The sequence below is a fragment of the Muscardinus avellanarius genome (genome assembly GCF_963383645.1).
Source record: "Muscardinus avellanarius genome assembly, chromosome: 1".
In the NCBI taxonomy this organism is placed as follows: domain Eukaryota; kingdom Metazoa; phylum Chordata; class Mammalia; order Rodentia; family Gliridae; genus Muscardinus; species Muscardinus avellanarius.
The window spans coordinates 200,919,370-200,938,413 of record NC_137786.1 but is presented as its reverse complement, the minus strand read 5'-3'; the positions used below and the strand labels follow the sequence as shown (position 1 = coordinate 200,938,413).

Below are 19,044 nucleotides of genomic sequence, written 5' to 3'. Positions count from 1 at the left end.
ATGACAATCTGGATGGAGACTAAGATTCAAGTTCCCCATTAATCAGATGTAACCTGTAAACCTTTTTAAACTTGTGCTTCATTTCCTCATCTAAAGTAACAAGGTACAATTAATCCTATCTACCTTAAAGGAATGCTATTGTTCACATAAAGGATTAAAGTAAGATGAGTAAAAATGCTTTGGAAAGGATAAATTACTATGAAAATATCAAGTGTTCTATTATACTTCAGAAATGTCTATGAAGTAATTTAATAATCTCATCTTATACTTTCAATTTTAACCCAGAAACAATGTAAGCTCAGGCAGAAGATAATTTAAAAATTCAAATAGAGCCTTTAGTTTTCTGGTCTCATACTTTGAGTTTTATTTCATCCAACTTCTCCAACCAATCTTTGGCAGATGAGCTGAATTGATTAGTTTGACTTTTAATATCAGGGTTTTAGAGAAATTTCTGAATCACATTTTGAATAAACCACATTGTGTTTCTCATCCCCCAACTACCACCCTAAAAGGTTACTGTAGGGGTCTTTTTTGCCATCAGTTTACTTTGAAAAAATGTCGTGTTGTACAATCAACAGAATAATTTAAAACACATGAGGTCAAATACTAGCCTAGCTTAGCTAATGCTGGCAAAAATGATGGTAATGATGAGGGCACAGAAAACACATTTTTAGTCAAGATGAAAAAAAGGCTTAATTTTTATTTTGGCTCATCTCTTCTTTATTAACTTGAGAATTGTCCCAATTTTTATTTACCTTGGTAGACACAGATTTCTGTGCCATGATATCACATAGTCCAATTTAACTCTAAAAATAGGGATCTTTTAAAGATAGTTCCTGTTGAGCATGGTGGTGGTACATGCTTATAATTCCAGTATTTAGGAGAATGAGACTGAAGGATTGCAGGGTCGAGGCCAGTCTCAGCAAATTAGCCTTGTTTTAAAATAATAAATACAGGGCTGCGATGTAGCTCAGTGGCAAAGCGCTTGCCTGGAGAGTGCACTGCCCTGGGTTCAATCCCCAGTCCAAAAAGACAATACATACATACATACATACATACATACATACATACATACATACAATAGGTCTGGGGCTTTAGTTATGAGGCAGAATCCCCCTGGGTTCAGTCCTTACTACCAATGAATAAATAAATAAATAAAAATAAATAACTGGTATTTGTCTTTTGGTTTAGTAAAATTATGGCTTTTTAAAAACACATTTGGCCTACTAAAATGAGAATTTTGTAAATATGGAGAGGAAGAGTGTCTACTCAAAAATTCTCCTGGAGGATATTTTGCCTTACAGAGAACATTCCTTTCTTTGACAAGAAAAATGATAGATGGGAAGAGAGATGCAAAAATGACACAATTCTTCTATTTCTTATATTCACATCATTTGGATGGCATTTTTGTAGCCTCTCCCTTGTGCTGCCTGCTTTCTCACCTTTTGAATCTGGGCAAGACTTAGGACTTAGACCAATTCAACATCACAGAAAAGACTGATTCCTATCCCAGGCCCCAAGAAATCGTGGATGCTCTGGCTTCCTCTCTGAAAATTCTGTCCATCACCTTGGGCATAAGCCTGGGCTAGCCTGCTGCAGGATGGTAGACCAAGTGGAGCAGGGCAAGTTATCTCCTAGGAGGTTAACCAACCTTTAGTCTACTCAGCAACTGACTGCCATCAAATGTCTGCAAACAAGAACTGCCCAGCTGAACACAGCCAAAACGTGCTAAGTACATGGCTCTTCTTTTGAGCCATTAAGTTAGGGAGTAGGTTTTTAGGTATTAATATCTGAACAAATGACCATGAGTGCCTTGTAATATTGTGGGAAAGCCCTTTATTATGTTCCCTGATTTTATTTTCTCTTTGTAACTCTCATGGGAGTGATAAATGAGAGGAAAGTCCTAATGATATAGAGCTGTCTTGGAAAAGCAAAAAATGCTAACGATATTTCTAGGAAGAACAAAAGAAATATTTTAAAAGATGCACAAAGATTACCTAACTTTTAGGAATGTGAGGATATTTAGAATTTAGGCACAGAGATTTTGTGAGTTTGGATTGTGTCTGTAGAAAGAAAATTTGCATAAGTGGAATTTTTCTCAGCTATAAAGAAAAACACACTTATTTCATTTATAGGGAAATAGATGGAACTGGAGGACATTATGTTAAGTGAGATTAGTCAGTCACAAAAAATAAGAAATCAGATATCTTCCTAATATGCAAAAGCTAGGGAGAAAATAGGTAATAGGAGGAACTGAAGATGGAGAAGAAAATTTTATAGATGAGCAAATAAGGCAACCTATCTAAGGGAATGGGAGAGGGGAAGAGGGAAAAAAATCTCTAATGCACGTGATGTACTTAACAAACCTATCAATATCAATCACTAAGCCAAACATGAGAAGATGAGAAGGAGGGAGGGGGAGGGAATTGGGTGGGAACTGGGTAAGGGCTAATTGGGTGATGTGTGCATGTATGTCTCTACCATCTTGCATCCCATTAAGATGTATGCATACAATGTACCAACAACAAAAAAAGAAAATTTAAAAAGCTTAAAAAAACAAACTATCTGGTAAAACATGTAATCTTACAAACTCAAATGCAGAAGGATATTTGTCCTTGTATTGCCCTATGGGAAATACGTTGAAGCTCACCTTACCCCAGGTGGATGATGGAGAGCTGGGTAATCCGTGTGAAAGCTTAGCTTCCCGGTTGTGTAAGCCACATTGTTTGCATCGATTTTGTCTTGTACTTGCCAAGTATGTCTGTAAAATACAAGAAACACATGTTTCAACAGGTTGTCACTAAGCCAGGGCAAATGTGTTAGAAGGAATTTGATATGTCAGGGGAAATGGCAACTTTTCATCTTATGAAATAATTAACATAATGACTATGAGCCAGAAAGGTAGTCTGATTTTTTTATATAAAGTACTATTTTAGAATTAGCGTGTCCTCATTTCTGTCCTCAAAACAAACACCAAAAAAGACATTTATACATCAGTCTATCTTATAGAATTTATAAGTAATATTTATGGGAATTATAGACCATCTTTTCAAAAAGCTTAGCACATTTATTATGATGTATTGAGGCAAAATATACATGGCATAAAATGAGCTATTTTCTTTTCTATTTTTTATTTTTTGCAGTACTGGGGATGGAATCCAGGTGGATTCTTTCTGTGAGCCACACCCCCAGCCCTATTTTATTATTCTTTATTTTGAAACAGGGTCTCAGTGAATTGCAAAGGGCTTTACTAAGTAGCTGATGCTGTTCACAAACCATGGTCCTCCTGTCTCAGCCTTCTAAATGCTGAGATTACAAGCATGCACCACCACGCATGGCAAAATGAGCCATTTTAAGGTGAACAGTTTAGTGGTGTTTAGTACATTCATAATGGTGGCAACCATCATTATTGTATAACAAGTTGTTTAGTTTTGCATTTTTTTGTGGCACTGAGGATTGACCCCAAGGCCTTGTGCATGCTACACAAGTGTTCCATTACTGAACTGCATTATCAAACTCTACACATTTAGTTTCAAAGCACTAAAACCTCTTACTCAGTAAGAATTTGCTTTGCATTCTTTCCTTCCCTGGATGTTTAGCAACCACTAATATGATTTTCCATCCTATCAGTTTACCCATTTTTAATATTTAATATACATGTAATTATACATAAAATATGGCATCTTGTGTCTGACTTCTTTAACTTACCACCATATTTTTAGGATTCTTCATATTGTAGCATATTTAATTTTATTTATTTTTTACTTTTTAACATTTTTATTGGTGTATTATAGTCATACATCTTAATGGAGCAAAAGATGGTAGAGGCATACATACACACATCACCCAGTTAGCCCTTACCCAATTCCTAACCCCATTTCCTCCTCCCTTTCTCCTTATCATGTTTGGCTTAGTGATTGACTTTGATATGTTTGTTAATGTACATCATGTACATTAGTGAATTTCCCTCTTCCCCCCTCCCATCTCTCTCAGTTAGGTCCTTATTTGCTCATGTATAGTTTCTTCTTCTTTGTCTAGAGTTCCTCCTATGACCCATTTTCTCCGTAGCTTCCATATATTAGGGAAAGCACCTGATTTTTATTTTTTATTGTGATGGACTAATTTCAGTTAGCATGTTCTCCAGTTCCATCCATTTCCCTATAAGTGACATAATTTTGTTCTTCTATATGGCTGAGTAAAATTCCATTGTGTATATATCCCATAGTTTTGTAATCCATTCATCTGTTGATGGATATCTTGGCTGGTTCCACAGTTTGGTAATGGTGAATTGTGCAGCTATGAACATAGATATGCATGCATTAGTTTAATAGTTTGGTTTCTATTCTTTTGGATAGATACCCAGAAGTGGTATTGCTGGATCTTTGTTCCCATTCTTCTTAGGACCCTCCGTACAGTTTTCCAAAGTGGTTCTGCCAATTTGCATTCCCACCAACAATATATTAGAGTTCCCACTTCTTCACATCCTTGTCAGCATTTTTTGTTTGTGCTTTTAATGATGGCCATTCTAGTTGGTCATTTGGTTTATGGTGTTCATTAGGTCTGTGACATCTTTACTGAACTTTTGTCTAGAAGATCAGTCTAGCAGTGTGAGAGGGGTTTTGAAGTCTCCCAGTATTATTGTATTGGGACTTATTTGTGATATAATGTCACCAAGAGTTTGTTTTATTTAAGTAGCTGTACCTATGTTTGGGGCATAAATGTTTACTATTGTTATTTCCTCTTGCTGGATTGGTCCTTTTACCAGTAAAAAATGACCTGCTTTGTCTCTTCTAATAAGCTTGAAGTCTAATTGGTTGATATCATAGTTGCTCCTCTGCATGTCTTCAAGTTCCATTGGCATGGATTACCTTGATCCAGCCCTTTATCTTTAGTTTATTTCTATCTTTACCTGTAAGGTGTGTTTTTTGAAGGCAGCAGATAGATGGATTCTGGTTTTTACTCAATTTTGCCACCTTATGTCTTTTTATTGGGGAGTTGAGGCGATTTATGTTTAGTGTGATAGAGAAATGATTCTTAATTCCTAACATTTTGTTTTAATTTCTGTTAGAGGTAGTGTTTATTCTTCTTTGCTTAGTTGTTTGCTTAACAGAATTATTGTTTCTCTGGTTCTGGTGTGTATTACTTATTTTTTCTTTGCAGTTAATCTCTAAGTATTTTCTCTGGTGCTGGTTCGGAAGATATAAATTCCTTCAGCTTCTGTTTGTCATGGAAGATTTTTATTTTCTCTAATTTGAAAATAAATTTGAAAAAAAAGAAAAGGGATGGAGAGAAGAGATTAGGTATGTACAAGGGAAGAGGCTTGAGAAAGGGGTTGGGAAGACAGCAAACAAACATACACACAAAAACAATAAACAAAACAATGAAATAATGCAATTCTACAAATATATGATTACTCTTCAGACTTGGTTTCTGCAGTCTCTTTCTGTGCAAATGCCAAGTGCCACTGGCACCTTTCCTGCTACAAGCCTGGTTCTCTGAGTCTCTCAGTCTATGGAGAAGGCTGGTATCAATGGGGCTGGATCTAGTATTAGTGTAAGTCTCTCTTCATGTTTTTCACTGATGCAGAGCCTGTGTCTCTTTCTGCCTGCATAGGCAGTGGGTGCCTCTGAGACCAAATCCAGTGTAAATGTCTCTGCTCTCCACAGGTAGGGCTGGGTTTGTCTGACTTCTCATTTACCACAATTGGGTGGTCTGTGTTGATCTCAGAGATCTTTCTAGTTAGATCTAGTGTTAAGTGTAGGTCTCCCTCCACACTTTCTACTGATGTAGAGCCTGAGTCTCTCCAAACCTCTGCTGTATCCAACAGCAGACTCCATCCCCACCTTTGCTGGGTTGAACTGCAAAATCTCTGACCCTATGGGTTTATTGTGGCTGTGTGAGTTCCTGCAGGTGCCGTCCTCAGCATTCTTCTGTCAGGACAGTGGGTTCATTTATGGTGTTGTTGAGCACTGCTCTGGCTCTCTGGAGAGTGTGGTGATCTCAGGCACCATTGCTGCAAGTCATAGCTAGTGCTTGTGTAGGAGGAACTAAAGGCTTACAATTCTCATGAGCCACAGCCACTTGCTTTGTTTCAAGTCCTTGGTTGTTTTTCTGTGGGTCTCTGGAAATTGGACAAGATGAAACTGCTCCAGTGCTCCCAGCTGCAGCCTTTGGAGGTGTGTGTGTGTGGGCGTCCTTTTCTGCTGATTGGCCTTCTGGTGATTCTTTCTTTGCCATCTTTCACTTATTGTGTTCTTTTTAAAGTTTTGGTGCTTTCTTTCTTTTGTTAGAATGCTGTTTTTACCACAATGGATACCAAGTGTCAGCAGGGCTGATATGTGCTGCTTTCCTTGGTTGCCATTTTCCTGGAAGTCCTATAGTATATTTTAGAATGTTTCTTTTTATAATTGAATATATTATATTGTATGGATATAGACATTTTTTTTGTTCATTCTTTCACCAGTTTCCACGTTTTAATTATTATAAATAGGGCTGGCACATGTACCTACTGAGTATTTATTTTCAATTTTTGAAATTTATATAAAAATAGAATTGTGAGATTATATTAAAAATCTGTGCTTAACTGAGAAACTGTCAAATTATCTCCTATAGTAACTATGTAATTTTAAAATTCCTATCAGTAAAGTGTGAGAGTTCCATTTGATCCATACCCTCACCTAAACTTTATATTTACTGTTTTTCAAAAATTTTATTATAGTCTTCCTAATGGGTGTGCAGTGCTATCTTATTTTTTTATGATAATGACTAATCATTCTGCGTATCTATTCATGTGCTTCTTGCCACTTGTTTATTTTTGGATAATTTTCTCTTTAAGTCCTTCCTTTTCACATTGTTAAATTTAACAATCTTTTTATTGAGTTGTGAGGTTTGTTATATATGTCCTGGATAAAAGACCCCTATGAGACTTATAATTTTTGAGTATTCTCAGTTATTTATTTATTTTTTGGTGGTACTGGGGTTCCTGGAAACCCTCCTACCTCCAGGCTTCACTCCCAGGCCTATTTTATATTTTTATTTGGAAACAGGGTCTCTTAAGCCGGCAAGGCTGGCTTTGAACCTGTGCGATCCTCCTGTCTTTGCCTCCCAAGTGTGGGGAATATAAGCATGCGCTACCACACCCGGCTTTTTCAATTATTTTGCAGGTGATTATTTATCTCGAGCTAATGTCATTAGATTCACAAAAGTTTTTAAATTTGATGAAGTATAATTTATCATTTTTGCTGTTATTCATGATTTTGGTACTATGTCTACAAATCCCTTGCCTTGTTTAATGTTTTGGAGATTTTCCTCTATGCTTTCTTCCAGGATTTTTATAGTTTCAGATTTTATTTTTAGGCAATTGATCCATTTTTGTCAATGAGTTGAATTTTGTGTATGGTGTGTGGTAAAGGGTCCAGCATCAGTTTTTGGGAATATGGATATTAAGTTGTCTCAGCACCAAGAAAGTAAAGCTTTTTACAAATGCTCATCCTAGTTACAATCCCTCCTCTCTTCTCCAAAGTAGCATAAGTATGACTTCTACAGTTATAATTTCCTTGGAATTCTTTATAGTTTTATCACCTAAATGTGCATTTTTCAATATAATGTTTAATCTTGCTCAGAAAACAACTGTTATGTGTTTTAGGTCTATTAATATACACCTTTCCTATACACCATTCTCCTTCCAATTTATTGTTTAAGGGACAAACAGTAGAGGTCTATGAAGTTTTTCAGTCTGGACTTCATTGGCTGCATGCTCATTGTGCCATTGACTTGTTCCCCTATTTTCTGTATTTCTGGATACAGCTGAATGCAGAGGCTGAACAGACTCCATTCTCCATCTTTTAAAAAAGTTTTTAAACCTACACACACACACACACACACACACACACACACACATCCATTTTATTTACTTTTTATTTTTGTGTTTTTATTGGTGTATTATAGTCTCACATCATAATGTAAATCATGTTGACAATGACATACATGCACACCTTTGTATGCTCCCCTTTCTCGTTTTCCTCTCTCCCAATATGGAGTACTCAGATTAACAATGGCATATATTCACATGTATATACAGAGTCTATGGTACTATGTCTATTAATGAACCTAAATCTTCCTTTACCCCTACCCTTATATCTCTTCCCTGGCTCCCTTGAGATTTTTCTTCATCATCTGGAGTCTCCCAATTACTCCCTATCCTGCACATATTAAAGAAAACATGATCCTTCACTCTCTTTTTGTCTGTGTGGTACTGAGGATTGAACCCAGAGGCATTCTGTCTTTGAACTACATCTCCAGCCCTAATTTTTCATTTCTCATTTGAGACAGAGTTTCACTAGGTTGATGAGAGTCTCACTATTTGCAGAAATCGTCTCAACCTTCAATCTTCTTGTCTCAGCCTCCCAAGTACTTATATTACAGTGTGCATCTCCACACCTGGCTAAGTTTTATGTTTTTCTTGCAAGACATGACTGGATATCTTTTAGTGATGTTTGTATAAGTTCATGCTCAGTGGCTAGCTCCATTATTTCACCAGGGGTTGAAAATAGTCAAACTGACTATTTTTATTTATTAAGTAGATTGCCTTAAAAAACTTAAAGATCATGAGATAATACTTGATTCCATCTCTTTATTTACCATTTTCAATGTAATGAGTTTGTTTCTTATGATTCCAAATTGAATAATGAGTAATTTTTCTTTTAAATAGCACTATCAATAAAGATGTGTTGAAACTCAATTGAGCCAGGCATTATGGCATGCTTTCGTCATCTCAGTACTTGGGAGAATGAGACAGGAAAATCACTGGCTCAAGACCAGTCTCAGCAATTTAGCAAGACTCTTAAAAATCTAGTGAGACCCTATTAAAAAAAATAACTAAGAAAAGGTCAGAAAGGTGGTGGTAGCTTGGAGGTAAAATGCTCCTGAGGTCAATACCCAGTACCACAAGCAAACAAACAACCAAACCAAACAAAATGAAACAAACTAAAAACAAAATTGAGGCAATATTTACTTTAAATTATGAATGTACCAAACGACACAGAATTGTTTTTTATCTCACTTATAAAAAAGTACCTTGATTCAGAAGTTTTAAGTAAGCTGTGGTTCAAGCAAAGCTAGCTTTTAAAAAGCCACTACATGTATTTATTTCTGTTAAAATATTTATTATTAATTTATGTTCAGGGGACTTCTGGGAAGATGGCGACCGAGAAAAGCGGGGCTTAAGAGCCCCGCTAACAACCAATCTCGATTACCACAAAATCAGCGCCTTTCATAGCCAGAAAACACCATCACCAGAGAAACAAAAAAATCACCAGGCTCCAGAGAGAAAGCTGACTGAGAACAGAGCTCAAAGCCACAGAGGAGATACACCGGCCTCAAGCCTGAGGATGCGGCAGCAGCGCCATACTGCCGGCGGCAGCGGCAAATTCACCAAACGGCTACAGCAAGCCGAGGTGAGCTGCTGCGGGACAGCCAGGTGGGATTTCTCACCGCAGGTAAAATCTAAAGCTCCCAGTGGCTGAGCTCAGCACACGCCGCAGGGATTCAGGGTGGAAATCAAAACCAAGAAGAAATATGCCAGCCTCACGGCCGAGGGCGTAGCAGCGGCACCATATTGCCACCGGAGGCAGCAGCAGAGATTTCACCGAATCCAGTACAGCTACATCTGCGTACTCAAGAACAGTGAGTCAAATTGCGGGCCACAGAAGAGAAATCCCAGTACTGTACTCCCAGGGACTTGACCCAGTGGGGGAGGGGCGGTGGCAGAGATATTACACCATAGGAGAACGTGCAACCTGGCACCCCCCACAGTCTAAAGCAGCCTCTATCGACTCTCTGGGTCGGAGACTCTGTGATACAACCCAGTAAAGGAGTAGTGGGGTCTGAGATACTACTGACTCGAGATCCAGAACACCTTAAGTGAAGTCATAGTGACCCAAGGGAAGAACCCAGAGAAAGCACAAACTTCCGAAATCATGGGAAAGAGGAATAATACTGGAACAATGAATGCCCACAACCCCACAACATCAGAACCCGATAAAACAGAAAATCAGAGATTTCTAGAAGATCAAATCAGGAAAATAACTGTAGAAATAATAGAGGTGCTTTGAAAAGAACCCAGAGAGAGCCAAAAAGAGATAAAGGATGCAATTAATGAAGTAAAGGCCTCAATTCAAAGCACAAACAACCAATTAGACCACATGGAGAACAGAATCTCGCTCTTAGAAGATGATCATTCCAAAAATGAACGCATAGTTTCTAATCTAGAAAAAAATATCCGACAGCAGGAATCTGATATTGAAGAAATATGGGCCCATTTTAAGAGAGCTAACCTAAGAATAATTGGAATAGAGGAGGGAAAAGAAAGTGAAACCAAAGGGATCAACAATCTCTTCAAGGAAGTAATAGAAAATTTTCCAAACATAGAGCAAGAGGTTGATACACAGGTCCAGGAAACTTATAGAACTCCCTTTAGACAGGATCGGAGAAGAGGATCCCCATGCCACATAATTGTCAAAATGACCAATGTGGAAGCCAAGCAGAGAATCTTAAAGGCAACAAAAACAAAGGGCCAAGTGACATTCAGAGGCAAACCAATTAGAATCACTCCAGACTTCCCAAACCAAGTGATGAGAGCCAGAAGGGCTTGGAGTAACATATTCCAAACTCTGAAAGAAAACAACTTCCAGCCAAAAATTTCCTACCCAGCAAAACTTTCTATCAAATTAGATGGAGAAATAAGAAGTTTCCATGACAAACAGAAACTGAAGGAATTTATGTCTTCAAAACCAGCACTAGAGAAAATACTCAAAGAGATTAACTACAAAGAAGAAATAGGTAACACACACCAGAACCAGAGAAACAAGAGTTTCCATCCAACAGTCAACTAAGATTGGTTATCTGTGGAGATTCATTACTTATGTTAGTCTTTTACCTATCTCTAAATGGTATTGTTTGCCTTTATTGTTGTTAATTTTTAGGATTTCTAGTTGGAATATTAATATACCTTCAGATATAGCATTTGGAAATATTTTATCCCATTCAATTAGTAACTGTTAACTCTGTTTACATTGTCTTTGGATATACAATATATATATATATATATATATATATATATATATATATATATATATATATTTTTTTTTTTTTTTTTAGGGAGTTTGTATACTCTTCTGTTGCCTGTGCCATTGAAATCATATCCAAGAAATCACTGCCAATTTCAATGTTGTGAGGTTTTATGACCCAGATTTTCTCCTAAAAGTTTATAGTCTTAAGATTTATATTTAGGTCTTTTATCTATTTTGAGTTAATATCTGTATATGGGATTAGGTAAGGGTCCAAATTTATTCTTTTCCATGTAATTATTATGTTTCAACAATATTTAGTTAAAAGATTATTATTTCCACCACCAAATGTTCGTGGAAACCTTGTCAAAAATAACTTGACAATATAGGGAAGAATTTAGCTCTAGGCTTTTATTTAACTCCAAGGGTTTATATATCTGCCTTTAGAATAGTGCTACACAGTTTCAATTATTGTAGCTTTATATGGTTTGAAATCAGAAAATATATATCTTCTAGCTTTGTTCTTTTTCAAGATCGTTTTGGGTATCTAGAGTCCATATTCCATATTAGGATATATTTTTTTTTCTGAAAAATAAATATATAAATATATGATAGTTTCACCTCAAAAAATAGAAAAAATATTCTCTGGTAAGAAAGAAAGTAAAAAGAAATATTGAAATGTTATCTTTAAGTCATCAAAAGCTTGGTATCAGACAAATGAAACTGTTATGTGAGATTATCATTTTTAATTTAGGATAAATTGATATAATACTAGATGTCAACCACTAAGCCAAGCATGGGAGGGAGGGATGGGGAGAGAATGGGGTGGGGATCGCGTGGGGGCTGACTGGGCGATGTGTGCATGTATGTCTACAAAAGTTTGTATCCCACTATGATGTATGAATACAGTGTACCAATAAAAAAATTTATGTTCATATTAATCAAATATTTTTTGTGATACTGGGGATTACATTTTGGGAGGTTCCATCTCTGAACTATATCCCTAGCTCTATTTTATTTTTTTATTTTGAAATAGGGTCTCACTAAGTTGTGGAAGACCTCACTAAGTTCCTGAGGTTGTCCATGAACCTATGATCCTCCTGTCTCAGTCTCCCAAGTTCTAGGATTACAAGCATGTGCTACATCAAATTATTATTATTATTATTATTATTATTATTATTATTATTATTGTTTTATGTTATGTTTTTTGCGGTACTGGGGATTGAACCTAGTGGCATTTTACCTCTGAGTGACACCCCCAGCCGCCTTTTTATTTGTTTTTGAAACAGGGTCTCAGTGAGTTGCAAAGGGCCTCACTAAGCAGCTGAGGCTGTTGGTGGACTGCAATCCTTTTGTCTCAGCCTCCCAAATGCTGGGATTACAAGCATGTGCCACCACGCCCAGCTTCATCAAATTACTTTTGGGTAAACCTATGTTTAACATGTATGCATGTATGGACTTAGCATTAGAGATAGATCAATGAAGAAAAAGGACAAAAAATGTAATTATCAAATTTAATAAAGTGCTGCAACAAAAGGCAAGATATAGAGAAGGAGAAGAAGCAGGGGGTGCTGAGATGATGCTTTGGGGGCACCCTACAGATAGGTGGCCAAATAAAATAAGGCAAGAGAAAATGTGATTTTTCTGGGAGATGTATTTTAGGCAGAGGAACCTGAGCTGCAATGGTGCTGAGTGTGTGGTATGCCTGGCACATTTGTGAAAGAACAAGACTAGTGTGGCTCCAGGGGATCCAGAATGGGCAGCAGAGCAGAAGTGCTAATAGAAGGCAGGTCCAGAAGTGTGCTGGGACTAAGATAGAGATTCCTGTTTCTACTTCACATGTGATGGGAAACCACTGGAACATTTCCATTGTGTAAACTATACAACCCCAAAAAATTTAAATAATTGCTTTAATTGCTGAATGTATGTGGGTAGGGTGTACATGGTACTAAGGAAAAGGTGAAAAGAAGAAGAAATTATGATGACCAAGACTAGACTAGCTGCCATCATAGGAAAGAACAGTCAGGTCTGAATTTTAAAGGTGGCAATAACAGGATGCTCTTACATATTAGAGGTAGGCTATAAGGGAAGGGGGTCTAGAATGATGTCAAACTTTTTAGCACAAGGAACCAGAGAGAGACGGTGAATCCCATTTGCTGAGATTCACTGTGTCAAAACACATTATCTTGTTGGATAAATCAGTTTCTATTCCATTTGTAGAAACATAAAATTAAATCCCTACCTCTCATCTTGCATAAGAGCCAAACTGAGATGGATCTAAGACCTGGAAATTAGATAAGAAACTGAAATTACTAGAGGAGGGAACAGGTGTAACACTCCAAATAGGAACAGGCAGAAATTTCTAAAACAAGACTTCCAAAACTCAGGAAATTAAAAATAAGAATTAATACCTAGAATATCCCTTTTTTGAGGAGTAGGTACAGGAGGCAGAAATCCAGGACTTCCTTTTATAGGCCATTTGATTGACCAAACTTAGATGACTTATTTGTGCTTTATAAAAGTCTTCATTCACAGGTTGACAAAGGAGGACATAAAGGAAGCCCTTGGTTTTTGTGTTTTAGCTTTCACCAAATGTCACCTTTGGCAGGTTTCTTGCTCCTAGTATTCCACCATACACCACATACCACAACCTGCCAGACCTCCTTTGTGCTTCATGCTTACCTTGCTATTTCTCTGCTGAAAGCTATTTTTTTTTATTCTTTAGGATCAAAGAGATATTATTTAGAGTAGCTTACTTAGAATTCAAGTATTGAATACAATTTTCTCACCTTGTCAACTACTGCCATACTCGTTATCTTTTCTAATGATGTTGATCTCATTATATAGTTTGCCTGTACTTTTCTGCCTTTTCTCTTGCTTCTTGTTTTCTTCCCATTCTTTTTCATCTACCTATACCCACTGCTCAAAGCTCAGCTCATTGTCAGTAGATATGACCTGGATTCTAGATTCTTATAAGTTATTATGTTTAAACTGGACTCATTCCAATCCTGGATTTGTAACTCACCTGCTGTATGATCCGGGACAGTTTATTATTTCTGAGCCACAATTTATATATGTGTATAGCAATATTTTGAAGTATTTACATATACTTCAAAGACTTGCTGTAACAAAGAAGCAAGGTCTGTATCTGACACATAGAAGATGCTTTTTTAGATCAATGCAAAATCATCATTATTTTTTAAAATGATATCCGAAGTAATTTCCTATTGACATTGTCAATGGCATTGTCTTCTTAGTCTGAAGATATACATTCTTGTTGAAATTATTTTAGGTCTCCTTAACTTCTTTCTTACATATTGATAATTTGTAATAAACAAAAGAAGAATATAGTTCCCTGGCTGCTTCAGTCATGGCAATTCTTGAAAATCTTGGATTGCAGTCTTAGAACATTAGAATTTAGCTTTAATGAGAGGTACATGCACATACACCTTCATCTCAGTAAAACTCCATGGCTGGGCTTTAAAATATAGTTTCTACTAAAGCCTGCATGTAAAATTGATACATATTTCTACTATGTTTTCCTGAAGACATAGATTGGGGATGGATTTTTCTCTTTTTAGTTTCTGATTACCTAATATTTATTCCTCAGACAGGCATGTGGTACACGCCTATAATCCCAGTACCTGGGAGGCTGAGACAGGAGGATTGCCGATTCAAGACAAGCTTCAGCAACTTAGTGAAGTCCTGTTTCATAACAAAAGATATAAAAAGTGCTGAGGATGTAGTTCAGAGGTAGATACCTCTGGGTTTCATCTCTAGTACTGATAATACAAATAAAATTATTTCTCCACTCAGGACTCCCAATGAATATTTATTTATCTTATTTATTGAAATTGTGGGTGTTTTGTTACTGTAGTTGCAATTCCCCAAGAACTACCATTAGTTGAATCTATTTTAGATCTATGATTATATTATTCTCTTTCCTCTTTTTCATTGTGTACTCTTTGAATGCAGAATAGTCTGCTCTCCTCCCAGTGTCTATTCTAGAACAAAGAACCAAAGAAATATTGACAGACTGTGCAGAAGAAGATGCAGGGGGTGACTTTTTGGAGCCTCCATCTTTACATGATAAATGGAAGTATGAATGATGGTGTTCACAGGAGATGGTAAAAAGCTAAAACACATAAGTTGATAGCTTTTTCCTCTTTTTCACAGGGATACAACCTAAAACCTTTTGCCACATATGAAAATATTTGTCTTAAGGGGCTAAAGTAGGGTTGCTTACTTGTTATTTGCGACAGAATGAAACCAGCAATCCTATTCTGCTTTATCTATTTAAAATTAGAGTGGAAAATTTGATACATCTTTCATTAAAGGTCCAACAGCCATCCATAGGGAGCCATGAACTGGTAAGGAATCAAACAAAATGGGAAGAGGATACATAGTCTCTGTTGCAACCTATTTTCAAGAGGAGTCAAGCAGTTCATTATATCACATGACTGTAGCCAAGAAATGCACATTTTTTAAGAGGTTCATTTGATTCTAGAGCCTGCATAAAATGTAGATCCATACTATTTTCAACATTGGCATTTCAAGAATTATAAATATATAAGAAAAGATTTAAGGAGAACCAAAACTATTTATTGAACTAGAATATATAATATCTTCTGACTAAAAAGACAATTCTGTTGAAAATGTCAGTTGGAAATGACTGTACAGATTTCCTTTTGAAAAGTAATGATGAGTTTGCATTGACCTACCTACATTATTATTTTTGGTTTCCCCTATGATCAAGGTTAAACTGACCGAGTTCTATTATAGCCAAGAGCTGGCTGAGAGTCAAAGCGCAAACTTCAGCCAGAGAACAGATTCTTAATTTCTTTGACATTAACTGGTTTCTACAGGGAGGAAGCCTGTGAGTTGGCGCCATCAGAATTCTCTGGTTCTCTGAGATAACTGTTAGGAGATGATAGAACTCCAGTATCATAGACATGGTATAGGACATATAGCCTGAAAGTCTATGCTCACATAATATGATATATTCTAGGGAAGGAACTCACCAATTCAAACCATAACACATTCGAATGGTTATAGCACAAGTCCGGAAAAAGCTCCAAAATGTCATTTAGTTTTCCTTTCTAACTCCTTGTAGAAATTAATCATGACAAACAGACTGTTATTGTCTAAGACTCTTAAGATTTTACTTATCCAATCCCAATCCAGATTTGCAGGGAAACACTGTAGAAATATATATCAACATTACATACTGGCTTGGGTAGAAACTATTTTTTAAAGCCCAGCTATGGGGTTTTACTGAGAAGTGGATGTATGTGCATATACCTCTCATTAAAGCTAGATTCTAATATTCTAAGTAGACAGAAACTCAAGATTATCAAGAATTGCCATGACTGAAGCAGCCATGGAAAAAAATTCTTTTAAAACTGAAGAGGCAAGCTCAATATGACATCTTACCGACTTGCTTGCTATTGTGCTACCAGAGGTAATTGCATCTCTACATGTATTCCTGTTTCCACCAAAGATACTATTTTAAGCAAACCTAAGGATTTCTACTGAGCTTTTTATGTCATTCTTGACATTTCATTAGAAAATTTCCCTATTGTTATTGAAGACATTATTCAGGTTTTGATAAGATGTCCTACACTTGTGACTTTTAGACAATATTTTTTTTGATTAGTTTGAATGCCAAATTTACTAGATACATCCAAACATAGAGGCTAATCATAAACATCCTCAATATTAATAGTGTTTTATAAAAACTTTGGATTCTTTCATGTTTATGGAATATTTGAATATTGTTTTTGCTGGATAAGTTCTTTATATCTTTGGTGATAGATTTTTACTGTCTTTTTTAATTTTTTTACTGGTGCATTGTAGTCATACATCTTAATGAAGTACAAGATGGTAGAGGCATACATGCACACATCATCCAATTAGCCCTTACCCAATTCTCGCCCTATTCCCTCCCCTTACCTCCTTTTCATGTTTAGCTTGGTGATTGAGTTTGATATGTTTTATTCTTTTGATTAGTGGTCACACTGGAAAATCATGCTAGATTAATTTGTAATCTCTTTTTGGTAATACTTCTTATATGAAAATATGTTCCATGTGTGCAAACCTGGATTTTTTTTCACCAACAACTACAACTTCCAATCTACCATAAACTCTTCTCGTCATATTTTACAAGAATGCCTTATTTTGAGCACTGTTACTTACACCCTTGAATACAGAACAGAATGTCCATGTTATTTTTACTTTTAAACTTAAAAATGAAATATTGTTCTTAGCTAAAATAAACAAAAACTCCAATTTTTTTTGGTGGTACTGGGGTTCCTGGAAGCCCTTCTACCTTCGGGCTACACTCCCAGACCTATTTTATACATTTTTTTTTCTTTTTTGGAAACAGGGTCAATCCTCCTGTCTCTGCCTCCCAAGCGCGGGGATTACAAGTGTGCGCCACCATGCCTGGCAAAACTCCAAGTTTTAATCACCTAAAGAAATATTATATCACATATTATAGTTGTGACATATCCACATATGAATTACTAGATGCAGTCATGCATTAGATACCCATTTTTCCATTATTATATTATACACTACCAAGGACTAGACACTCGGAATCCAGAAGTAAATAGAATAGACACAGTACTTGTACTACAAAGAAATTATAGTCTATATGGAATACAAATTGGCGTGGTTTAGCCAGGCGTGGTGGTACATGCTTGTAATCCCAGCATTTGGGAGGCTGAGACAGGAGGATCGCAGTTCATGGACAGCCTCAGCTATTTGTGAATGTTGTCAATATGCAAGAACTCAGATAACATTATTCTCATGAGACTTTTCTGAGTAATTTACAAGAGAATGAGCTTCAGACAACCAAAATAAGTAGATATCCATTGCTGCAGGATTTTTGCTAAGGAGTAAATTTATATTCACTTGAACTAATTATAGAAGAGAGAAAGAAGAATATTGAAAAACTAGAAAGCAGGAAGACTTAATTGTAGTACCAAGGGATGCACATATGGATGATAATACTCTAAATCAGGATTGTAAGGAATCAAATACCATAAAATTCAGTATAGCCATTATATTTGAGGAGAAAGGTCTGTTTAGGTTGGAAGATGTGGGATATTTGGGTAATGTTTCATTTCTTGATCTTGGTGGAGTTTAAGAGTATTCACCATATAATAATTCATTAATTTCTGTTTGTTTTATGTAATTTTCTGTATCTGTAGTATGATTTACCATAAGAACTCATGTCATAAAGAGAAGAATGGAGGTTACCATAAATTAGGAGTAGAAGAAAAAGGTTAAAAAGGTACAAACCTTCAGTTAAGATATAAATACTAAAAACCTATGTACAGCATGGTGACTATAGTTAATTAAATGTATCATGTACTTGAAATTTTCTAGAAAAGTAAATGTCAAGTGTTCTTGACGTGCTCACACACGCACATGCATACAAATACTTAAGAGGTAGCGATATGAGGTGATGGATATATGAATTGCATTTTTGTGGTACTCATTTTATAGTATGTACAGTTATCAAAACATATTGTACCCCTTTAGTATATATATTTCTTTTTGTCCATCATATCTCAATAAAAGTTGAAAAATAAAATTAAGTAAGATGTTTTTTTAAAAAATTATTTAATGATGACAGGTTGTAATAGAAAGATACCCACTGCCTCTAAAAACATAGCAAAAAGGGTGACAATAGGCCTGGATATGTAGTCCAGTGGTAGAGCACTTGCCTAGCATGCATGAGACTGTGGGTTCAATCCCCTATAATACACACACACACACACACACACACACACACACACACACACAAATTTGCTCCAAAGGAATTCCTAAAAGCCTTTATTATGAAAAACTAAGGGCATAATGCATTGCAAAAAAGAAAAAAAGATTACTTTGTGAGAATTCAGCATGAAGCATATGCAGTAGTTTCGCATGTGCTTGTGAGTTTGTCAAATTATGCCTAATTTCTTTCATC

The 19,044-nt window shown here is 36.2% G+C and overlaps 1 protein-coding gene across 1 annotated transcript in view; it reads right to left on the bottom strand.

The window, feature by feature from the left end:
* Positions 1-19,044, bottom strand: part of BBOX1 (gamma-butyrobetaine hydroxylase 1) — a gene marked incomplete at both ends in the record, with an annotated part of 56,050 nt that overhangs the window by 11,148 nt on the left and 25,858 nt on the right. The window contains one exon of the mRNA XM_080703876.1: positions 2,656-2,761. Within this exon, the coding sequence (XP_080560002.1) occupies positions 2,656-2,761 (106 nt within the window). The remainder of the gene's footprint in view (positions 1-2,655; positions 2,762-19,044) is intronic.